Source organism: Pelecanus crispus, chromosome 3 (genome assembly GCF_030463565.1).
Source record: "Pelecanus crispus isolate bPelCri1 chromosome 3, bPelCri1.pri, whole genome shotgun sequence".
NCBI classification, from domain to species: domain Eukaryota; kingdom Metazoa; phylum Chordata; class Aves; order Pelecaniformes; family Pelecanidae; genus Pelecanus; species Pelecanus crispus.
Window position 1 is genome coordinate 22,377,862 of NC_134645.1, and position 25,833 is coordinate 22,403,694.

The 25,833-nt window shown below is 38.7% G+C and overlaps 1 protein-coding gene across 8 annotated transcripts in view; it reads right to left on the bottom strand.

The window, feature by feature from the left end:
- The window catches only part of RGS7 (regulator of G protein signaling 7), a 269,855-nt gene that overhangs the window by 26,866 nt on the left and 217,156 nt on the right, over positions 1-25,833 (bottom strand). For 3 of the 8 annotated variants that reach the window (XM_075706600.1, XM_075706604.1, XM_075706599.1), the window contains 8 exons: positions 20,533-20,607; positions 19,334-19,432; positions 18,549-18,610; positions 16,901-17,011; positions 16,294-16,419; positions 6,044-6,230; positions 2,553-2,642; positions 356-430 (listed from right to left, as the gene is read on the bottom strand). In XM_075706600.1, coding sequence (XP_075562715.1) covers positions 356-430; positions 2,553-2,642; positions 6,044-6,230; positions 16,294-16,419; positions 16,901-17,011; positions 18,549-18,610; positions 19,334-19,432; positions 20,533-20,607 — 825 coding nt within the window. Of the gene's footprint in view, positions 1-355; positions 431-1,237; positions 1,292-2,552; positions 2,643-6,043; positions 6,231-16,293; positions 16,420-16,900; positions 17,012-18,548; positions 18,611-19,333; positions 19,433-20,532; positions 20,608-25,833 lie in introns of those variants that run through there. The other 5 variants (XM_075706601.1, XM_075706598.1, XM_075706597.1 and 2 more) reach the window with 4 other exon arrangements.

The window sequence follows — 25,833 nt, forward strand, 5'->3', positions numbered from 1 at the left end:
ATGTGAGATATTCCCACAGCCTCACAAAACTTTGTTCTTTCACTGCATTTGTTTCTTTTTTTGATTACCAGAAAATATATATATATATATTTTTAAATACTTGAGGAAATACTCTTGAGCCTCGTTATACAGGAGGCAGTTTCTGAGAACTGCTTCTCCTTCCCTAGAAACTAAAAAACAAAAACCATGATCTTTGCTGAAAGCTCTCATATTTTTCATTTCAACGCACACAGCTCCACTAACCAGGTCACAGAAAAAGCCACGGACGCACACGCACACACAGCAGCGTCACCTGCACAATTCAACAGACAATGCAGACAAACTTGAGTATAATCCAAGATCTTTCTACCTCTTTTCATAACAGGTTAGTGCTCGCCCTCAGTGTTGGTGTACAGTTTTTATGGCATGGGAAAATAGGGATGTTTCTGCCCTACAAAAATAAATGCGTTGAATGCTTTAGTTTGAACTTTCACAATGTTAAAAAAAAATCCAAAGAAACTGGATAAGTAAAAAGAATCCCACATATCAGGAAATCAGTGGATCTTTTGGCAGGTGGCAAGAGAATGCCCACAGCAAATTTACCAGCCTTCATTTTTTTACCTTCGTGAAATAGCTTTCGAATATTATATACTAAAAAAAAAAATAATCAGTTCTTGTAGTCCATTATCAAAACGAAATCCCAATCAAACCCTTGCGCATCATCAGCATGAATTCTTTGGTCCTGACGAAGCTGTGCTAGACATTAAGGAAGATGGGGAAATTATTATTGTTTATTTTTCCCTGTGCCCAACTAAAAAAAAATGGAACCAACTCTTTTTTAGTAAAATAAAAAGGAGACAGGAAGGAAATCCAATGTATTCAAACTGTGTTAGACTTAATATTTTGGGAGGCACGAGAAAAAGGAACAACATCAGGCAGGTTTTCACAGATTCTTTACTACAATTTAAAAAAAAAAAAAGAGTGAACAATTTCATGCTTCCTAATGCAAAAAGCATGGCTCCCAAAGGCCCATTCCTCCATGTGTGACTATTGAGGTCAGTGGGAAAGGGACTAGGGAGGAAGGGTTGTAATGAAAGCACATTATAAAGCTGTCATTCGTAGGAAAATTCACAAACTGTGATGAATACACTTTTAACTGTCAGGTTAGAGAAGCAAAAAGGGAAAGTAGGGATCAGTGAGGGGGAGGGAAGAAGGATGTCCCATCAGGTTTACTAGTCTTCCGAGGCAACAAACTTACCACATTGCGTGTGAATTTCTCAAAAGATGTTCGACGATCCAGAGTGTTTTCCAACTTAAATTTAAAAAAAAAAAAAAAAAAGAAACAAAAAGAAAAAGGAGGGGAAAAAGTAAAGCAAGAAAAAATGGAGTAGAAAAGAAGGATCGATGAAACAATGGACTGCAAAACAAAGTTTGTATAAATCAGGAAGCAAACACAGGTATGAAGCTGTAATGGGACTCTGCAAAACAGGGAATGGGCAAAGCAGATATAGTATCCAATAAAAGTAATTTTTCATGGGGATCAAACTGGTTTGATTTAAAAGAAAAACTGAAAATAAAAAGAAATAATGAAGTGCACATCTTGTGTTAATGAACTGACATTCACAAACTTAAGGACTTCACACGGACAGTTGTAGCTTTCTGGTATTTTCAACATCTCTCTCTATATTGGATCTTCAGAAATCAATGTTTGAACAAAAAACAAAATCACACAGTACTTTCATATAATTTTAGGTTGTCATTATAAACAATAGAATGCTACGGTGTTAATAACTACCTTGTTCCAGTAACGACTGGGGCCCTGATTTTGCAAGGCACAGGGCTCCCAGCTAATTCTAGGAGATTACTATTTAGGGCCCACTAATAAAATTATTTATCACTATAGAAATCTGCATTGCACAAGCTGCTCCACATACTCTGGGCTGTGTCTGTTCAGAACTCATTCCATAATCTGGACTTTTCTAAGCAAATATTACATACCAAGACATGAGCCTTTGTTTGCCAAAGTGTGACATGATCAGTCTTTCAAGTCAGATTCCTAGCCTACTCAAAACTATTCACGTAATACTAGGGAAAGAAAGAGTATTAGGAAGCCCCTATATTTATAGTTGAAATTAGAAGTTATTCATATGAATAAGATTGTTTCTAAACACATTCTGTAGCTTTTATAGGTAGAATAAAGAGAACAACAATTACTACATAAGCAAACTTGCAAACATGAAAGACTATTCTTGGGATTTTATTTTATTTTTTTAATGTATTTGTAAAGCACTTTGCAATTTAAGGTGCTTCATAACAGAGAAAACAGTACAATATGGGATGTGAAAATAAAAATAAGTTTTGCTAGATTAACTTATTGAAACATGCCCGCATGCAGGATATATACACATATATGTATATTGAATTCCTGTGTGTATGTGACCCTCCAAACACGCCAAGCTGGTCACCTACCAGATATCCAGTTGCACTGGCACAGGGGAGAGAAGACTGAGTATTGTTGCAAACATAACCACCGCTTTGCACAGTGGCAAGACAAAGGCAAGATGGACCAATACCTTTTTCTTGGCCTGTAGCAGCTCCTGGTAGGCACTGGATCGTATAAAACGAGGATAAGAATCACTTTTCATCAGTTTGTAAATGTGCTCCTGAAAGGGAAAGAAGGAGCTGTTACTCCCATAAAAGAAGCCATACGTAAAATGGGAGGCAGTCATATATGTTTTAGTTGTGGAATGTATACCAGCTAGCGCTATTTTGAATAGGGAGTCTTATGGGATAGCAGGTTGTAGTTCTGAAGCTAAGGCTGAATTGATCTCTATTCTTAAAGCAGAAATCCCACCTATTTGTTATGTGTAAAGAACACAACACACCATTCTTTAATTTATAGTCCCTATTTCCACTGTGGAATTATTTTTTTAAGAATTTACAACTGAGTCCCAGCTTAAGGCCGAGTTTCAAACCTCCTTTACATTGGTCAGTTTAGCGAAGTGATTAAATTAGGAGCTGTGGATCCTTTCTCATCATATTTTCTGAATTAGTTTCTGGAGATGCTTTTCTGACTTCATAGGCTTGGAAAAGGTACTAGGTTTCTAATTCAGCACCACAAATAAGTGCTTACGTTAGGGAGGATACCCCTGGCTACTCTTGAAAACATCCTTTGACAGATGTTTAGACTGCTATCCAGCTGACAATATAAAAAGGAAAATACATATACAAATTGAAAAAAGTTCCAGGCTAATCTGTTTTCCAAGGTATTTATTCTTCAGAGGCATATGAAAGTTTGGAAACCCTTATCCAGAAAAAAAATGACACAGGCAGTTTATATAGATTTTCTTTTTGGACAATTCTCATTTCTGTAAAATACGAAAAACTAAAATTCTAGTTCTAGTTATAATGTAAGGAAAGAGATTTGTAGAAAAAGCAATTGGAATAGGAAATACTCCCAAAAAAATATTTTAAAAAAAATCCCCTGAATTGTGTTAGCTATTTGTTTTTTATTTTTTACTCAAACCCTACCTTTTACTATAGGAAACTTGTAGCACAGCAATCAGGAAACAGCAAATACACTGTAAAGTAAATACTGTTTCTCAGCTTGGTAATGCATAAAATTTGTGAATAGAAAAAAAACCCAACAAACCACCTTGCTTGAAAATTATGGCAAGGTAAAATTAAAGCTGATTTTTGATTTTTGTTGTATTAGAAACTCTAGAAATGATTCTAAGTGCCTTTCATTGCATTTCTTGCGCTAAGCAGAGAAATTGTGGTGTATATTCAGAACTTAGGCTGGTTCATTTGGGGAGGTTTTATTCCACTCAGTTTCTATGAAAGCAGCCAATGCAGCCAACAGAGAGCAGAAAGGACTGTACTTCTGTTGTACATATCAATGGTGATGGGCATTAAAATGTTATTTCTGTGCAAAAAACAACCCTGCAAAAGCAAGAATAAATTAGGCTGTATTAGTATTGTTAATGTACGCATTAGTCAGGAATTGAGGCAGGATGTTATTTAGCACAATCGGTCTATTTTTACTTATGTCTCACTCTCATTTGACATGGAGTTCCATGGTGCCATCTTTCAAGTCCAGAAATGCTTTTCAAAGCATTTTTAACCACAATTAAATGACCTGCTGACTGCCAGAATGACTTATAAGTGATCTCTTTCCAACTGGCAGGCCATAAAGAACCTGTTGCAGAGGCAGAGCCCTACTCCTGACAAACCCCTACCAGTTCAGGGGGGGCACTCTGTAAAGGTCCTAAAGCTTCACGTCAGAACACATCAGGTACAGTCTGCCCCCTTTTCCCAGAGAAATGGAGGCTTCCAGGTTTAAGTTATATGCTGAACTGGATCAAATAAGCAGAGGTCTGACAGGAGGAAAAGTCCTGCTTGTATAAAGACTGAATACTCCATGTCTTTGTCTTTCATAAATGAAGAGAAAAAAGAAAAAAAAAAGAAAAAAAAAAAGAAAAAAGAAAAAAGAAAAAAAGAAAAAAGAAAAAAAGAAAAAAAAAAGACAAGAGATCTGGAAGTAAAATGGTGTTGAAGTTTTACACCTATTGAAAAAAAAAATGGATACTGGCAAGGAATTTAATTGTCCTTTACTGACTCAACTGCTAATACATATTTTTTTAAAACCTTTAATCTTGCTAGATTGTTCATTTGTGTAACTTATGTCTTTGCGATGTGCTGCATCTTAAATCTCCAGGGGGTCAGCAGATGCAAGCAAAAACTGTTTGTTTGGTTTATGCAAAGTACTTCAAAACAGTGTGTATGATATAGTGTCTAATGAAAACTTCATTGTTGTATCATAGGTTGCTATTCTCATAACAGCAAAATGAAAAGGTGGTAGAATTATTCCTGCTCCTATTTAGGGCAAAGGCACTTTCCCAAAAACTAGAAAGCCCCAATTCAATTCCCTTCTCTCCTTTGTGGGACTTGCAGCAGCACCTCCCGACTCCCAAGATGATGACCTAATAATCAAGCTGGAGGAAATTCTGCAGGGATATGATCTCAATCTCTCCTTTTGACACCATTTTGCTTTGCGTTAATAATTAAATTTTCATCACTGGGCTGCTGATGAAAAAGGGAGGATAGTATCGGTTCTACTACTTTTACTGTGAATCCAATTCTTTTCTATTGCTTTTCTCAGAAGTCTGCAAAGATGAAATATAAGTCACATGAAGTGTTGCATTCAATATAGAATCACTTGCTTTTTCTTCTGAGGAAAACTGAGATTTGTATTTTAAGATTTTGTTTTTTAATTTTTACTTCCAATCTCAAAAATATAAGTATATTCACAAATCTAGCTTTGGTCAAAAGTATCTTTTGATCATGGTATTCAAATTGTGACTAAATCAGACCCCCAAAGGCCAAATAAGACATTTACAGACTGTTCTTTACTGCTGTAATACTAATTATTGAAGAGCAGATCTTTAGGATCTTTGCCCAATGTTCTCTAGATAGTAGTTTAATACGGTATAGAATATACAACATCTGTGAGATATGATACTTCTGCACAAGCTGTTACAAAATATTATTTCTCACACGGGTCATGTTCTTTTCATGATGAGAACCTATGACTCCTATAAACGATAACAACACTTTTGGACATGCATTGAGAGAACAACATTGAGCCTGCATCAAGGGAAGTCTTTCAGAGACAGATCTTGAGAACTAGAAATCAATGTGTGTGGGAGGGAAGCTTTTCTCTTGATGTAACTGAATAAGAAAATTAAGAAAACAGGAACATGAAAATACTGTTTTCACGGCACTACATGCTTTGCTCTATTTGAAGCCCACTTGAAGATTCTATAGCAGGCACAGAAGTTTCATGAAGAGCTTTAGTAATTCATGGGCCTCATGAAAGAAAGAATGTTACCCATTTGCACTGCCCAAATGGCATTTTAGGAAACAGAGCATATATAGTATAGTATATAGTGTATATATATACACACACACTATATAGTGTGTGTATATATATATACACATAGTATATAGATTTAACTAGACAATATTCTATTTCAAATGTCCCTGAACAGGACTGTAAACTGACCTGAGCATCTTCAAATGTGTATCTTCCAGGGTCCTTTACATTCTGCGTGGTTTTGTCGTAACTTTTTGAATCTAGATTGATAGCACTGGGTGCACCTGGAGCAAGAAATTCTTGCCAGATTTCTTGGACGCGAGCAGGAACTTCACGGATAGGCCTCTTCTTCAGGTCTTCTACTGCTAACCAGAACCTATGGCACAGTATAGCATCTTGAATTCCAATTCAGTATAATCATTAATTAAGTGCTCACACTCTTCTTTGCTCTTAAAAAAAATGAAGTAACTGAAGTATTAATCTAAAACATGATAAAATAAGAAAAATCTGTGATTTTCTGTTGGGATACTGTCTCAGGCAATCAATCCACCTTAAGAAGCAATTATTACAAGCCTCTTCATGAGACGGGTGGGAAATCCTCCATTACTTATGTATGGGTAACTCGCTTACGGGAACGTTTCCATTTAACTGGAATTAAACTGAGATTTCTTTTCACCTGAACCACAAGGGCTTATATTGCTTATAAACCTATTGCTTTTTGACATTCCTCCTAAAGCTAATATGAACTTATGTTCTTGCTATCTACATGAATCTCACCAAGTCCTGCTAAACTGTAAACTGTGTAACTGTAATTTTGCTACTATTACTCCAGAATTCATGTACAAACTGGAAAAGCATTTGTTCTGCTTACTGTAATTTAATTTCTCTCTTCAGCACTGCATTTAGATGCATATTTTTTACTAAAATGCTGAATGGAAGTACCCATTCTCTCTTTTCTGCTGCTGAGCAAACCAATATTGGGCAGCCACATACAGTGCAGGCCAGTTCATTGTATCCTTCTCACTCAGTCCGGAGCAGGATCACTAAAAAGGTCTTGAGCACTTTGTGATCATAGCTAGCTAGCTATAACCTTTGATAATCACTTTTCACTTGCTATTATGATTGTTTTATCATTTCTTCTATGGGTGTTCAGACTCTCTCACTGCACAAAATAGTTCTAAATTCAAGTAGGATCCCATGCTTAGACGTGGTGCAGACCACTTAGTTCTCCCCTCCCCAAGAGCTCAACTAAAGTTTGACTTTGTTAAATATGCAAAACATACCATCACAACTTTTCATTATTGTTTTGACACAGCTGATCCTATGAAACAGATAAGCTGATCCTTGAAGTGAGTTAACTGTGAAATAAGTTGGATTTTACAAGGCTGACAAATAATTTGGGTGCCCCTTTAGAATGTGGTTCCACCCTGCTTACACTGTGAGATCAAACTGAGCTCTTTTAGCTTAGTTAAACAGGGATGGGATAGGGGAGAGGAACAGCGGAACTGTACTCACACCCCCAAAGAAAGAAAATTATACCAACCTCAATCCAAACTCTAATATAGTTACTGCGACAACTCTTAAGAGAGGACAGTAAAGCATAGCAAAGAAAACCTTATAGTAGTGCCCCTAGAAGACATTCTTCACTTGAGATGATTTACCCCCCAGGAAGCAATTAGTCCTTCATAGTCCTGTTTTGAAACTCGTTTGTAGCACAGATGGAAGGAGCTCGTGCTCATCGCTCACAAGCCATTATGGTCAGCTTCACGCTACTGAGATGACTATTTTAGGTATTTCTACACCTTTCAATTTCCATCGTATCTAAGCACAATCTTTCTGCCTATTGATCCCTTAAGATTCTCCAAGAGACAGAGAGGTAATATTGTCCCAGTTTTGCAAATATATTAATAAAGTTATAACATACAGTGGTTTCTCCAAGGTCACAAAGGGAGACTGTGCCAACAGAAGAACTTCAGTTTCAAAAATTCTGGATAGCATCACTTATCTCTAGGAACTGGAATGTGAATTGAACATAGATCTGCACAGAGCCTGGGGACGTATCCTGAGAATCTGATGGCAATGTAGTAAGAATAGAGGCCTCATAACTCAAGTTTAAGAACTGCACAGCTCACAAACTCTAATTCAGTTCACTCTCTCAAATTTGGGCAACCTACTTTGGTTTCCTTAAGCTGCTTTCGATATTTGCATTTAAAAGTGTATATCCTGCAGTGCTAACCCCTTCAAATGCATCTTCTGGGACTGACTGATTACTCATGTGTATCGAAGTCAGGTAAGGAATAGAAAAATGAAAGGGAAGGATGTTCTTTGTAAACACACATTTTCTATCACCCTGCAGACATCCTGAGGATCTAGCTCAAAGCTGTCACATTCTTGTTTCTTCCATTATATCACTGCCAATACTTCTGGAAGTCACCACAAACGTGCCTCAGGATGCTATTTTCTCTTGCAAGTAAACTGTTTCCATATAGTAGGTTATACTCAATTACGGGGAAATAGATGGGAGATAAATTTAACTTCTTTGAGGAAACATTCAGCTTCCAGCATATTATAGGCAGGTTGTATAGACACATTCTTACAGGCTGAACACCAGCTCTTTGCTAGATTAATTTTACCCTTCTAACATTAGCATTCAAAAACCCTATTGAAAATGTGAGGTTCTAAATATAGAAACTTCTGTAAAAGTGGGAAGAAAATGCTGATTTCTGCGGTATGTAATGTCTAGTGTGCTTCCTTCACAGCCAACAAACATTTTAACATATTAATCCACTTACTGATCTTTCAAGAAAAAATGCCTGCCCTCCTCCCACAGAGTTAAAGTCAAATATGCAAAGTTAGGAAATGCCAAAAATAAGGCTGCCACCTCTTGCATTTTCAAAAATAACTTTTCCAAATATTCCATGGCACCCAATAGCACAGATGAAGTTGAAATGGAGTCTGCAAGACCTCAGCACAGGGCCTCAAACCAAGAAAGCTCCCTGTCCCTTTTTACAGCTCTCTGCCTCATGAGCGGTGACCAGAGCAAGGGAAGACTCCTGTAGCAAACAGCACACAGTGTGCAACAGTAAATATGTGCAAGGACAGGAGAGGGGGAAGCCAACTGCATTTTCTGGACAATAATATACACAGACTTAGTGCTACTCCATGGAAGGAACTAGAGCTCAGTCTCTCTGCCCTTGGATGAAATTCTCAGTCTCCTGTTGGTGCAGGTTTGCTTTTGCCATGGAGATGCTCTCTAGAAGATGCTCAGTACCATCTGAACAGAGACCTGAGTAGCTGGGTGTAAACCTCACTGCTGTCTTCTGTCCCAGCCTTGGGGCTGCCATACGCTGGGTCACACACCAGACGTATAGCTAAGTGACAGTGTATAACATATGACAGTCATACATCCAGCCACATGACATGGCAAGACACATGTTGCAAGATATCTGGGGATTATGTCCGCCAGATGGATTACTTTTAAGGTAAGGGCGGCCTTTCCAGATAAATAGCACAGCTGCAACACGGCTTCTGTCCCATTAACTGACCTAAATGTCAGATGCAGCCATCAGCAGATCCCAGATCAAGGTAATCAGTTAAATTTAACACATAGGAACGCAGAGGCTGCAGCGATTCTCTACAAAATGTGTGAGGTTTAGGCAGAGTGTGGAGACAGTGAAGGGGGAATTACATGGGCTTTGCAGCCAGTGCATGTGACACAACAGGTTGGAGGACAGACCTTTCAGCATTTTCAGCAAAAGCAAACAAAAACCTTAACAAACTCCATGGAGAAAATCAGGTAACATTTTTCTAGGGGCAGGAAAGACTACTCTCTGATTCTTAGAGTCCACCTTCTTGCCAAGTACAACTTCAAGACATAGTAGTGCTGAAGGTCTTCAAGAAAACGACAGAGAAAACCATTAAATCTTGCAACTAGTTTCTTCTCATCTAATCTGCAGAAATGGCAACATTTCTGGGACTTGGAGTCAGCTTGAGTCTGAATGAGAAATAAAGCAGAGGCAACTTCAGCCTTGAGGATTAAATTTTGGTCAAGGTATTAGCACCCAGAACAGGGTCTCATAATCAACAGTGTGAAGGAAAAACATTACCAGTGCCCATACTGTGTGGGAAAGTATCATTACCAACACTTCTGTTCAGACTTGCAGGACAGACTTCAAGGACAGTTAATCAATCTTCATACTTTGTGACATGCACAAATCTGTCCTCCACCATCAGTGAAGACAGAAATGTCTTGCATTTAAGAGTGCATCAAGAGTGGTGATCAGTAATACACAGCAAAAAAGTGAAAGTGAAACAGGCTGGATTAAAAAGAAAACTTAATCTCTTGCACTTTTCTCCCTATTCTCTAGTAAAAGCACTGTTATGGTGTTAGTAAAAGAATAACCAGAACCACTGAACTAAGTTAAACATAAAATTAAGCACTTTGACTGAAACAGTTTGTAGGCAACACTGCAAATTTTTAGTTGTGTATATGTGGGGTTTTATTTATTTTTCCTACAGGACATAATTGAAGCCTCTGTATCCAGTACAGAACATTTCTACAACTTAAATGTGTGAGTCCAAAATAAACACCTCACAAAATTTCAGCTTGCAGGGGGATAGCCAGACAAAATTTTTTGAGAGAAAACATCTAAATCTAGCTAACTCCTCAATCCCTCTCTTCTTTTTCTGGACAACCAGAACTCAAAGCCCCTTTTCCCTATTTACTCACACATTATGGAAGCTAATAAATGAGGATCAAAGAAAGAGGCAAGGGGTCCAGCAGCTTTTCCTTCTGTGCGTCATGGAAGAGTGAGCTCACCAGTAACATCAAGACTGGAGGCAGCCTGGGCTGCAGTGATCGTGCATTGGTGGAGCTCACATTCCTGAGGGATGTGGGAAAAGCGAGGAGTATAATCAGGACCCTAAATTTTAGGAGAGCAAACTTCCAGCTCTTTAAGGAGTTAGTCAGAAGGACCCCCTGGGAAACGGTCCTCAGGGACAGGGGAACGGAACAGAGCTGGCAGATCTTTAAGGACACCCTCCATAGAGTGCAAGAGCTATCAGTCCCCAGGTGTAAGAATCAGGCAAGGAAGGGAAGAGACCAGCATGGCTGAGTCAAGACCTGCTGGTCAAACTAAAGAGTAAGAGGGAACTGCACAGGCAGTGGAAGCAGGGACAGGTGTCCTGGGAAGAGTACAGGGAAGCTGCCCGGTTGTGTAGGGATGGGGTCAGGAAGGCCAAGGCACGGCTGGAGCTGAATTTAGCAAGGGATGTACAGAAAAACAAGAAGGGCTTCCACAGGTATGTCAACCAGAAAAGGAAGGTTAAAGAAAGCGCACCTCCCCCATGAAAAAGAATGCCGACCTAGTATCAACAGACGAGGAGAAGGCTGAGGTACTCTACAATTTTTTTTCTTCAGTCTTCACTCGCAACCTCTCTCCTCACCCCTCCTGAGTCGATGGAGTGCAAGTTGGGGACCAGGGGGGTAAAGCCCCTCCCACTGTAAGGGAAGATCAGGTTCGAGACCACCTGAGGAACCTGAATGTACATAAGTCTATGGGACCTGATGAGATGCATCCCAGAGTCCTGAGGGAATTGGCTGAGGTAGTTGCCAAGCCACTCTCCATGATATTTGAAAAGTCCTGGCAGTCAGGTGAAGTCCCTGGGGACTGGAAGAAGGGAAACATTGTGCCCATTTTTAAAAAGGGAAGAAAGGAGGACCCTGGGAACTATCGACCTGTCAGCCTCACCTCTGTGCCTGGGAAGATCATGGAGCAGATCCTCCTAGAAGATATGCTCAAGCACATGGAGGACAGGGAGGTGATTCGAGACAGCCAGCATGGCTTCACCAAGGGCAAGTCCTGCCTGACCAACCTAGGGGCTTTCTATGAAGGAGTGACTGCATCAGTGGACAAGGGAAAAGCAATGGATGTCATCTATTTGGACTTCTGTAAAGCCTTTAACACAGTCCCCCACAACATCCTTCTCTCTAAATTGGGGAGATATGGATTTGATGGGTGGACTGTTCGGTGGATAAGGAATTGGCTGGATGGTCACATCCAGAGGGTAGCGGTCAATGGCTCCATGTCCACATGGAGACCGGTGACAAGTGGAGTCCCTCAGGGCTCTGTGCTGGGACCAGTGCTGTTTAATATTTTCATCAGTGACATAGACAGTGGGATCGAGTGCACCCTCAGCAAGTTTGCAGACAACAAACAAGCTGAGTGGTGCAGTTGACAAACCAGAAGGACGAGACGTCATCCAAAGGGACCTGGACAAGCTGGAGAGGTGGGCCTGTGTGAACCTCATGAGGTTCAACAAGGCCAAGTGCAAGGTCCTGCACCTGGGACGGGGCAACCCCCAATATCAATACAGGCTGGGGGATGAAGGGATCGAGAGCAGCACTGCGGAGAAAGACTTGGGGGTACTGGTGGATGAAAAGCTGGACATGAACCAACAATATGTGCTCACAGCCCAGAAAGCCAACCATATCCTGGGCTGCATCAAAAGACGCGTGGCCAGCAGGTCGAGGGAGGTGATTCTGCCCCTCTACACTGCTCTGGTGAGACCCCACCTGGAGTACTGTGTCCGGCTCTGGAGCCCTCAGCACAGGAAGGACGTGGACCTGTTGGAGCAGGTCCAGAGGAGGGCCACCAAAATGATCCGAGGGCTGGAACACCTCTCCTACAAGACCAGCCTGAGAGAGTTGGGGTTGTTCAGCCTGGAGAAGAGAAGGCTGCGAGGAGACCTTATTGCAGCCTTCCAGTACTTAAAGGGGGCCTATAGGAAAGATGGGGACAATCTTTTTAGCAAGGCCTGTTGTGACAGGACAAGGAGTAATGGATTTAAACTAAAGAAAAATAGATTTAGACTGCATATAAGGAAGAAATTTTTTACAATGAGGGTGGTGAAGCACTGGAACAGGTTTCCAAGAGAGTTGGTAGATGCCCCATCCCTAGAAACATTCAACATCAGGTTGGATGGGGCTCTGAGCAACCTGATCTAGTTAAAGCTGTCCTTGCTCACTGCAGGGGGGTTGGGCTAGATGATCTCTAAAGGTTCCTTCCAACCCAACACATTCTATGATTCTATGATGATTCTCTGTCCTGTCACCACTCTCCCTTCACTAATCTAGGAGGCTTTTGCAGTCTTAGCACTGCCTTGGAGATCACACCTACTGCAATATGGCATAATGACTTGGACAGGCTTTCAGATTGGCAGGCCTGAAACCATTTAGATCTTTACAGGCTGCGTTTCCTACAAAACAACCACTTGGGAGCAAATGTACAGTCAGCATATGAGTATTAACTTTCCAGAGAATTCTGCAGCACTACAGGCAAAGGCAGGATATGGAAAGGAATGGGGATTTTCTACAGGGATGAATGAAATTAGGTCTCTGGGTAACACATTGCAGTAAGATGCATTTCACTATCTCACTCCCTTTGAAAAGTCCTTTTTCAGTGCTTGGACAGCCTTGTGACCAAGCTCAGTGGTATTGGATCATGCTCAAACTTAAGTCTTGTGAATTTTAAACAATAGTCACCATTTTTGTAATAGGTAGTGGGAATTTTATAAATCTATTATCCAAATCATATGTTACTTCAGCTATTTGTTCTGTGTAGTGAGCAGCATGTAAAGCGATCCCTCCAGAAAATCTGCATGGTAACAAGACATTACAAGTCATAGCCTGCGTTAGGTGAATGCAGAATTCAGCCTGGGTGTTAGCAAACTGCAATCACACTGTAATAAAGCTACCACACTGACAGAACTGCTTAGACAGTTTTATTCCTTTGCTATGCTTTACAACACCCCTTTAGAGAGTGAAATACTATGAATCCCAATTTACAGGCAAAGAAAAAAAGCACAGAGATACAGAGTTGCATTCCTAATCATTCACAGTTCTTAGTTTTAACTCATGGCTCAATTTTCTTCATCCCTGTTCTTTCTTGAAACAGGATCTATATCCACTGGGATTCTCAGCAAGCTTAGACACTCTCAGTCCAAGTTAATGAAACAGTAACACTGGGACTTCTAGCTACATGAGATAATCACAATCATGCTTGAATAGAAATGGTGTATCTGGTAGACTTATCATTTCACATTTTTGGCATTTCTTTCACCAAAGCAAGGTATAAGACTTCTAATCAACTAATACTGAATCTCTCTACAGTGTTTGCAGTCCCCTGCTGTATCCTGTGCACTGTGCTTGGTAGCCTGAAACCAGGGTCCCACCCGTCTATGCCACTGTAAGTTTGATGGTGCTTGCTGTAGATTTTATCATGATTAGATCTGTAAAAGGACAAGAGCCAGCTACTGACTTGAGTTCACTTTTTTGAAGTGGGAAGATGTGGATGGAAATAAATCTTTCTCTCAAGGTGGCTGTCAGATCCAAAAAAGTCACCCCAGACAACCAAATTGCCACAGTGGGGTTAACAGGTGAGCAAAGAAATTGGTGGTCTTTTAAATTTAAGGTTTATTCAGCGGTAATGCTTGAAACAGTCAAACTTTTCATTTCTGTTACTGAGATATATAATATTTTGACTCCCATACACAACAAGCTTTATAAATTCATGCTTTCTCACGTGACTTTACTGTGTGAGCCTAATGGTGGATTGCTTTCCCCACAGTCTGAGAATTCATAAACATTAATTCTGAGCTTGTGAGACAGTTTTCCTTCAGTTAATCATCACAGAAAGCACCTTTTCAGTGCAAGTTTGATTCCCTGCCTGATCCTTCCCAGGGACAGCCTTTAAGCTCGTATTCACTGTTGCTCAGATATATTATATTTTATAATGCAAATATAAGAAACTAGAGAGAGACAGAAGAGTAGATGGCATGTCAAGGAATCAGCTCTGAACAAATTTCTCTAGGGAATTTTTCTGGATCAGTCACTTGCAGTTTGCCTGTGGTTAGTGTTATAAATAGGATTAAAAGAAAGAGCTAGGGATTATATGGGTAACAGTCTAGTTGGCAGAGAGACAAATTAATCACAGAAGTGCGTAGAAACTGCAGCACACACTGGGCTGGACAGGTTCCTGTTTGAACAGCTGCTCTGCACAAGGAATTACCAGGATGCTCTTTAAATAAAAAAATTACCTTTCCATTTCTTGGCATTATTCTGATTTTTAAAATTTCATTTTACCATTTGGATTTTTGAATTTAAAAAATCTGTATCTGCCACTAATGAAGTTATCAACATACACATACAGCTCAGGCCATATTTCCATGGGGGTAAAGGCAAACAAATCAGTTGGAAAATATCATAAAGTCTGGAGTATCCAATATACATTTGTGACGCAGAATTCAATGATTGAATAAGAACATGGTCAACAACTTACAGAAGTCCATCTCCAATTATTCTGCTGACAAACTTAAGTTACCAACGAGGAGGTATGTGCAATTACTCAGCATTTATGAATCAACACCACAAAATGCTAAATGCCTATTGTAAGATGCTACATAAATGTAACTCTAGTATGAATAGTTATGCTGCACCACTTTGGAGCGAGAACTGGCATAGAAGAAAAGTAGGTTAGGATTTTTCTGAGTTTTAGAATGTGTGCAAATAGGATTTTATACTCATTATGCTATTGGTGAACAGGAAGTGATACAGATGACATCTGACAAGAAGGCGAAATAAAGAGAAAAATAAGTTGTACACGCTTTTGTGCTATGTACAGTTTGACTTATCTAAAGAAAGGCTGTTATCAATCCCTCTGAAATAATTCTTACCGAAATATGACTTCCTTAGAACAGCGACAACAAAACATGCTATTAGCCAGTGAATGGACTATCATTTTTTAAAATAAAATAATTGTTCTGCCTCACTTAAAAGTCATTCTGTACATATACTTTTAAAAAAAATGTATTTAAGCTTCATACACTAGCAGCGTCTTTCCATTTTGCAATTAGTGAGGAATTTGAGAGCCAGCTGTCACACTACTTTTGCTTGTGTCAGACCCACGAGTACTAGAATCTTGGTGGAGATTTTCAAAAGACCAATGATCCCCAGAAACCTGACCAACAGTGAAAGTCTGTGAATTTTACTTTTAAATCCCTTATTTATTTTTTAACAAATTCTCTTTTTAATTTTACTGTTCTCATAATATTGGACTTAAAAGATACTGAACAGGCTTTGAATGGGTCAATGTTTTAAACCTGTTTAATAAAATGAGCTGAGAGAAAAGCTCTTACATGGGTAGTTTGACCAAAAGTTGGACATGAATGGGAAAATATGCTTCATTTGAGTCTCTGCTAACTATATCAGTCTTTCCCTCAGCCTCAATATGGCAGCAGGCAGCAATCTGCATGAATGGATTCTGAAAGGTAAGACACAGGAAAATTTTTGAAGGAGTCAAAAAACGAAAAGAAAGGTATCAGACAAAGAACACCCCAATGTATCTTACAAGCTATTAAAAAATAAAGTCCCTCTCATTTACCTTAAATTTTCTGAACTGAATTCTGACTCCAGGAATTTGAGAAACTGCTCTCTTCCCACAGGGTCTTTCAAAGCTTCATCCATGCCAAATCCCCATCGTTTCACCCTCTGCTGTCCTGGCTCCTTGCTATAGAAGAAAAAACAACAGAACTTACAATCAGCAATAGTCAGTATTCTAATACTCTGTGTTCATAATTCGGACTAAGTCCTAAAGTTCAACCACAGGTTTCTCACCTTCCAGTTTGTTCACAACCGTGCAATGTTCAGAGATGAGCAACCAGGTGGTTAGTACTTACACAGGATGAAGGTAATACACATGCATTTACACAGAATAAGGACTTCCAACTAGGAAATGTTATCAGCTTTTAAAATGTGTCTTTTTTCCCCACAGTAGAACCCTGGAAACTGGTTACTGTACCTTTTTACACAGATTTATTAATCCATAGCTCTTCCCATCTTACAAAACTGTAAAGCTGGAAAGACCAAAAGGATTCTGCATTGCCCTTCTGCCTCAGTATTTTCCTACAATACCTCTGCCTGAAATCTTCATGTTTCAAGAAAAGCCTATTATACCCCTTTACCCCGAAAGAAGAAATAAAATTATATACCTTGCCTCCAGTTCCCAGAAAGTGGTGTCGTCTGATATCCAAGGGTTTGAGGGATCAGGGGGCACAAGAAAAGGATCATATTCCAAATACTGCTCTGTATAAGCTAATAGACTAGGAAAACAAAAGCATCAAATGTTGTCATGTCAGGAGGTGAGGAAACCTGATCATATTACCCCAGTTAACAAGTTACCTTGCATCAACTGAACCATGGTAACCAGGTGTGCACACAGAAGTCAGCGACAAGTCAGGCTAAAATACGTTTGCTCAAGCCTTTTAAAAGTGGACCCCCGAAGAAGGAGGGGTTGCTCAGGACTTATCAAGAGCTGAAATAAAATAAACTACAAACTTCCCTAATACTTTCACAAAGGTCCTTCTAGGGCTCCTTTAGGCACTAATAAATGAAATCAAGCAACCTCTTCTATGCACATTTGCTTTCATAAATGAACATGTTTTATACCCCTACAGTTTTAATTATCACTTCCTTTAAAATCTGTTCTAAAACACTGCATGCTATTCAGGTCATATTTACTGGCCCTGCAGCTGCTGGGACTCCTTTTTTTCCTCTTTTAAGTACAGTTAATTTTTTTATTATTTCCTAATCAAATGGCACTACTCCCAAGTTTATTGCTTTCCAAAAAAACCCAATTTTTTTCCAAATTCTTCAGTATTCATGAACTGGTCTGACTCAGTTGAACACACTAAAAACTTCACTTGTGTTCTGGTAATTTAAATCTCCCGTGCCCTTATTCCCACTTTCCATGTTTACTTTTGCCTCATAATTATTGAAAAACTACTGACAAGTGAGGACAAATATTCTTGCTTTTCATTCCTATTTATATTACATTTAATCTCTATTCCATTTTTACTGTTCAGCAAACACAAATTCTTAACCTCTTCTCTTGATAAATATATATTTATATGTGTTTGTATGTGTATGCATATGCATACATACACATATATAAGTAGACACACATGCACAAATGTATAAGAGAGGATGAAGAACCATTTGTATTTGGCTTAATTTCCTTTACTAAGCCTTATGCAGCTCAATTTTCTGCAATTTTCACTATCTCTGTATTTGATGTGTAAGATAGAGCATTCCTTTTCCCTACCTCTTCTCTACCTAAGTTGTAGTTAGTCTTTCCGAGGGGCTTTTTGTTGTTTTTGCATTCTAGCCCCTTTCTGACAAATTTTGGTCTTACTTGGAGAAAGATTCCTACTAGCGTTACATCCTCTGACCCAAAGTAAGCTCAGACTCACTTTGTTCAAGCACTGAGCTTCTCACCCAGCCAGCTCACCCCATCAGTTCCCTTCCTTTATCAGTGGTTGCCCTTTTGAAATATCAAAACAGTAACCCCAGAGCTATTTCCATTTAGCCTCCCAGCCAGTGCAAGGTGAAACTTGTGACCACTTGGTCAGAGGCTCTTTCAGTGACTCTTGGGTTTATCAGAAACTTATCATGGAATATCTGGGCCATCTTTTGTCAATAAAAGAATGTCCTACCTCCCACTTAAAGTAAACTCTCATCAGCTATTTCTATGACACTTGAGCTCCTTTGTCTCTCTTGCTTTGAAGCTATTTCATACTGACATTTTCCCAATAGTTATCAGTCTAATTGAAAAAACAGAAGATGTGACAATATACTTACCTCTCTGCAACTTTTGACATTTTTAATCTATGTCTGTCTAATTGCATCTGCCAGTGCTTAATCTGCAAGAAAGGAAGGCAAAGGGTATTATGAGTAATTCATTGCTTGACTCTATTTCCATAACTTTTTTATTAGGGCTGTAATTTAACCTTAATTTATCCTAGGGCACAGAAGAGAAATATATCTGAGTTAAAACAACATTTCACCAGTGTAGGTCTAAAATAAATGAAATTTTCCATCAAAGAGAAAAGATCATACAGAGACAAAAAAAGGGCCCAGTATAATATTTTCCCTAATGGTTCATCAACAGAAATCCAATTAGGTTTTTTTTAGATTTTGGAAGAGAACTCCTAATTCTTCAGACATTTACCTTCTCCCAATTCTAACACCTCAGGAAAGATTAATGAAGCATGATCAGTAAATAAATGTGTGAACCCATACATGCATACATGAAGAACTAAGTATACCCCCAAACCTTGGATCAGTGTTGAAAGGAAGAGTGAGCTGTCTACTGCTAAAGGAGCCAATGGGCTTAGCTATGCAAAGAACCCACTTAACTGCCTTTAACTGTTTAATGAAAGATGCAAAAAATGTCAGGTTTTTTCTCATTAGTTTTAATAGAAGTTACATACCTAAATCCATATATCCTGAAACAAGGAAAAGGTTTACTAAATGTTTGCTAGACCTGTTCTGAACATACTTCCCAGTTATGACAATTTTTGGATTAATACCTACTTTCCTGAAAAGTTCATTTAAAAGTACGTGTTTGTAGTTATTTTTCAAACCTCTTGGTGTAGTTCATCTTCTGTGGGTGGCTTAGTCTCTGGTACTGGTGTGTGGGTAGGGCTGTGACTTCGAATGTCGTTTTGTAATCCGTAGACAGACTATGCAAAAAATACGGAACAATGATAGCTGCTTTCAGACAATGCTTTATATATATATACACATACCCATAGTAACTGTGATTTTTAGCACAGGGTGCTCAAGAAGTTAGCCAAGGTCATCTTTTTCTAAAGAAACTGCAAATAAGCCATGAACTCAGATAAAATTGTGCTTCTATACCATGGTGTAAAATAAAGACTACCAAACACCCACAATTTCATAATGCCATAGAACACAGAATATACTTTTACTATTTTTCTATATTAACAGCATAGTAAACATGGGGGATGACACTGAAAGTCAGCTATTACAGTAAGTGGAGATGACCGGTAGGAAAAGAAGAAACAGTTTCCTGAAAGGTAGACTATCACAATGGATTGTTTGGATGACTCCCAAATTTCCAACTACTGCTTGGTAAATTACACTGATCTGGACCTTTAACTACCATAAATAAGCTAAGCTAAAACTTTCTCTAAATCCACTTTCTTTTTTAAAACATATTTTTCCATGTGTTGACATGAAAATATACCTCAAAGGGAGTACTTTAAAGTTGGAGTCAATCTACATTATTATGATACAAAGAACTTGAAAGAAAGTGTTGTTCCAATCCATCTATACATCCCTAGAGAATTTACACTGTTCGGGTCTGGATCCTAATTTAGATGAAGCTAATTTCCTCCACAATTTCTGGTCATCCATTTGGGACATAATTGTAAACTAGAGACACCCTTTTCATTAAGAGCAGCACAAGAAGAACTGCTGTAATAGTGTACACTGCATTTTTAATTTATTTTTCTTTAATTACTGACAGAAACTTTTAAACATGCTTTATTCAATCTACTAAACAACATGAATAAAGCAAGCAAAAATGAATTTTATTTTCATATTCTGTGTATTTCTCCAAAGCCTTTCTTATGTGACAGCATTTACTTAGTATTAGCAAATTTGTTAATACTAATTCATTTAAGAGCTTATGAAATAATAACATACATTCAAGTGTTTGTTCTTTGCAGCTGTAAGAAAAAATTGTTTTAAGAAACCATGGAAGTTCATGCTATAAATTACCTCCACCTCCTGCTTTTGATATAATAACGGTACTTACCTTTCTTGTTTTATGTGGATTTCTCATTCTTGAAGATTTTTTTATATCCACTTCAGTAGTGTTTACACATCCAGGCTATTAAAAGAAAGAGAAAGGAAAGCACAAGGATAAAATCTGCAAAGGAACTCCATACTATTTTCATTGAGATACTCCTCTTCAGTTTGTAAGGCTAAGAAAATAACTAACTAGAGGCATATAGTAACTTGATGTCCTTCTGCAATAGTCCCTAAAACCTAAATGCCATAGAGTCTAAGGAAGCATCTCAAGTACCATTTTGTCTGGCTTATTTTAAGAGAGATTCTTTTGCTAGTCAGCATTGTTTGCTGGGGCCTATGGTGGTTTTTAGGACAAGTTTTACTGTATATCTTTATGCTGAAATTACTGAAAGCAATGTACAGAGGAGCAGAAAATACCCAAATGCATATTATAAGACACACTTGCAGCACAGACAGGTAGGAATTCAAATTGCTGTTGGCAGTTTTTCGGAATTTTGGAGTGAGACACTGAAAACCACATGCTTAGAGATCATGACATCGTGAATTTGAAATAAAATAAATTATCATGATAACAAAAACAAATCACATGTTTCTGCTTTGGTTTTGCCAAGGAAGCCATACAATGTGCATTCTAACTATCCCTCTAAGAAGCATGGTTGACCTAATGAGACAAAATAAATAGAATTGTGCAATAGCCACCTCAGCTGTGAACCCCAGGCTCCCTTCAGGAGCATCTGGTTTTGGGTCACTTTTTTAAAGATGATCTTTTTCTAAAAAAGGTTAAAAAAAATGTGCCAAAATGGGATTTATTTGTTCAGAAAAGAAAAGAAAAAAAAAAAAAAAAAACAAAACCAAACCAACAGACTTCAGCAGCCTAACCAGAAGACTGGCAGTCTAAACTGAATTACTCTCGACACATCCAATTTGGCCTTCAAAAATTCATTCTCGCAACTCTGTAGCTTCCCAAAGGACACAAGTCCTCTAGTTTCTCCTAATTCATCTTCCTCTGACACTTCCCTCTAAGTACGAACGCTCTGCAGAAATCTGTTCTTTCCCCATTGCTGGAAACAACTAATAATAAGTGTTATGCTCTCAGGTGAGTTTTACCTATTGATTTTAGAGGGATTACATTTGCCACTGAGAGTGGGAAGTACAAAATCTGCTCTCTAGTGGGAGCAGATTTTTAGTGAAAGTAGGTTGGGTTTTTTTAATGGGAGTAGCTAGATGTAGAAGTTACTTGCCAGACAACCAAGCTGGACTTCTTATCACACTAACACTACAAACTTTGTCTTCTTATTGTAATGTAAAATGCTTGATGTGGCTGTAAATCTTCACAGACAAAAATTTTAAACATTTCTTATATAGGAAGAGCCAAGAAACCAGTACATTTCATTAAACAGGCCAATGGTAATTTGCTTCTGGAAAATATTTTAAATAACAGACTGATTTTTTAATCCAGTATGATTTTTAAATTCATAAATAATTTTTTATTTTAAAGTAATACATTAATGTGTGTATGATCATATTACATTTGCAGTATAAACAGTTCCTCATCACTAAGAATAAAAATAGGCACTTAGATAATATTCTCAAGACTGCATCTGACATGCCTATTGAGCTAGATTTGGGAAGGTACACTTTGTGCTTGTGAACAAAAAATCGTAGTTTTCTAACTCAGAATAACTTGTAACTCTTGACAACAGGTTGAAATATATAAAATTCTGCATGATGATCAATTTAAAGGCAGGAAGCAATTTCACAGGGCAGTATACTGAGATATAAAGTTAAAAAGAAAACAATGCATCTACTTTGGGATTTTGGCAGCAGCTGGCAGTGAAGAAGACATGGGCTTTTAACAATATCTACAGCCCTTGAATGCAACCATTTGAATAGCAGGCACACTTACATAAGGCACAAACTGTTACTTGTTTAGTTTTCAGTTATGGTTTGTTAAAAGCATGTCCTAAAAATGGAGAGGGGGAAAAAAAAAGCAAAAATGAAAGGACGTAAGCCTCATCCAAAGCCTCCTATTTTCAAAGATTTCAAGTCCACCAGCAGTACGTTGGTAGGAACAGATGTAGCATCTTGCCCAGGTAACTGCTGTGCCAGAGCTGTGGAGATTGATGAGGGGGACACAACCAGAAATTCTCGGGAATTTTGAGGAATGAAACAAGGGTGAAGCTTTTGCTGGTTGGAAAGAGACCCAACCCAGTACTGACCTTCTGCAGCATCTAGTGGATTCTTACTGACACCTGGCTGTTTAAAAACTCTCACGCTGAAGTAAAGCTGCTGTGGCATACTTCAGCAGGGGCACTCACGAGAGGCTGTGAGGGCAGAAACTGGACCGAGGTGCGGCTGAAGGGAAGCTGATAGGAGAGCAGCAGCAGGAAGGCACAGGCAGGGAAGCGTCAGGACGCTTCAGTGCAAAAGGGAAGGCAGCTAAAGGGTGTACCACTACTCTGACAACCTGGGGTAACAACAGGAGTTTAAGACATATATCACTACCACTATACAATACCCTTCTCATAATTTGATTTAAATTATACAACTGCAAGTACCTAATGTAACAGGGGCCACAATTCATGTTTTCTTCTCAACTGAAGAATATTTATTAAAATGCCACTTGATATGAGATGGGATTTATTGTTGCTCTAGTGCTTCATCTGTCAGTTTTTAGGAATAAATATCTAATATCTTTTCAATTAAAACAAACAAAAAAGCTTACATTACTTGAACATTTTGCTAAAATAACTCAGAGTCTTTGTGGGAAAACCTTTGCTGGACAACATTTCATTTTACGCGTATGCCCCCACTAACATAATAACTATGTGTTTGGATACAATTACATCCAGCTGTGTTTTCTTTTTGTGTTGCTTTTTTAACTGGACTACCATAGTTCAAACAGTGAGATGCCTGTCAGAGTGCTCTGCTGCAAGATTCCCATTTAGTGTGTAGTATATAATTTGCATACTAATACTGTAAATAGTTTTCAAACAGATTTCCTGGAAGACTTGAAACCTCTTCTATATGTGTAAATAGAATGCTTTATTTCTTTCAGGACTAATATTCTGTATGAAAACAGTTCCCCCTCCACACACAGAGGGGAAAGTCTTGTGACCTTATTGAAATTATCATACAGCAAGATCACAACCAGGGTAGAATTTGGTGCTCATTTGCTTTTAAATAGCTGACTAAAAAACTGTCATATATTCAAAAGAAACTCAGTTTCTTTTCATCCATCTGTTAGCATGCCCTTATCTCAAAGTACAAATGCCATTGTATTAATTTACAGCAAAGAACACATCAGTCCAGTCATGATAAATTCACTGCTGAGATAAATGAATGCAGATAAATAATGTAAAAAACCACATATAGAAGATTTTTTTAATTCCTACTTCAATTATTGCATAATCACATTAGTATGAATTCCAAGCAGCACAACTTTCTATTGATGCTGTCTAGGAGGCTGCATAATAGGATTCTGCCAAGAAACACAGTGGAAAGGGAAAACCTCCTCTGCAAGGAGAGGAGGTCCAAGAACTCCATGTCAAAGAACTTACATGCTTGGATCTGGCTACAGCCAACATTTGAAAACAACAACCACCTGAGAGTATGTTTAGTTAAAAAAAAATCCACTTGATATTCATAATCTTTCCCTGATAACTGTGGCAACAGTGAATTAATTAATTAAGCCCTTGTAATAGTGCTAACAGGGAATTAATTTTTTTGACACCTGTAGCAACTCGTTGGAAGAATTTGTTGTTTACATCAAATGGGATGATTTGGCCATGGCACATTTCCATGCAACTACTACAGAATACCTAATATTTATAGTCTGTTTGCTGTACAAAGTTGCACACTCCAAGGGCCGCCTTATTGCCCGGCCACATAGCCAAAATCAATTGCTATCAACACCTTTTTGTGTAAAAATCTCTTTGCTGTGATGTACTTCTAATTCTAATAAGTGTGAAATCCCCAACAGAAAGTAAATTAATGCATATAATTACATAAGTTTAAGTTTTGATGTTTTTTTCTTTCTTAAAGAATATGGCAATATAACTGTGAATCTACTTAAGCCAGAATAACCAGAAGTTTTCTTGTATCTGAGACAAATACACCCATGTATGTGGGAGGGAATAAGCTCATGCATTGCAATAGGCTGGGAACTGTCTGTCTGTATTGCTGCTCTGTAGAAAATAATCTGAGGGAGAAGCTGAACATGAGTCAGCAGTATGTCCTTGCAGCAATGCAGATAAACCACATACTCAGCTGCATTAGCAATAGCATAGCCAGCAGGCAAAGGAAGTGGTTTAAGCTGCGCCAGGGGAGGTTTAGGTTGGAAATTAGGAAAAATTTCTTTACAGAAAGGGTGGTCAAGAATTGGAACAGGCTGCCCAGAGAGGTGGTGGAGTCCCCATCCCTGGAAGCGTTCAAAAAACGGGTAGATGTGCCACTTCGGAACATGGTTTAGTCTAGTCTACCCTTGATTGGCTTGGAGTAGACTTGGTAGTGTAGGTTAATGGTTGGACTGGATGATCTTAAAAGGTCTTTTCCAACCTAAACGATTCTATGATTCTATGATTCTATGACTTCTCTCTACTCGGCATCATGAGGATACACCTGGAATACCAAGACTAGTTTTGGGCCCCACAAACAACAAAAGAAATATATTCAGAACAGGAAAGTCCAGCGGAGGAACAGACTTTTTCCTGCTTGCAAAAAGGGAGAGCCAACTGTTGTCTTCTGCTGCCTAAAGGGGGCTTGCAGAGTTAGACCTGTTCCGGAGGTGCACCATGAAAGGACAGGAGGCAATAGTCAGAAATTGCAGTAAAGGAAATTCCAGTTAGCTATAAAGAAATATTCTTCATAATAAAAGGAAGAAGTTGCTTAAGAGAGGCTGTGGAATCTCCATCCTTGGCGATTTTCAAAGCTTGTTTAACCAAGGGCCTGGACAATCTTATTCAACTTAGAAGTCAGCACTGCTTTGAGCAAGAGGTTGGACTAGAGGACCTCCAGAGGTCCCTCTCAGCCTACATTTCTGTGGTACAGCCTATGATCTTCACAAGGTGCAGGGATTGAAATTCAAATAATCCACTTTACAGAACACTCCAATCAAGTATTCATGGCAGCATGAAATTCATCACCCCGCCTTCCCCTCCCCACAACAGCAGAACTGAAAGACAAGACTGGTATTTGCTTCCTTACTGCTGCCTCTGCCCTCTGGCAACCTGTGGTGTGTACTCAACCCATACAAACAAACCTAGTGATGATTTAAGGAAATGCAATTTCACAGCCTCTTTAGCTA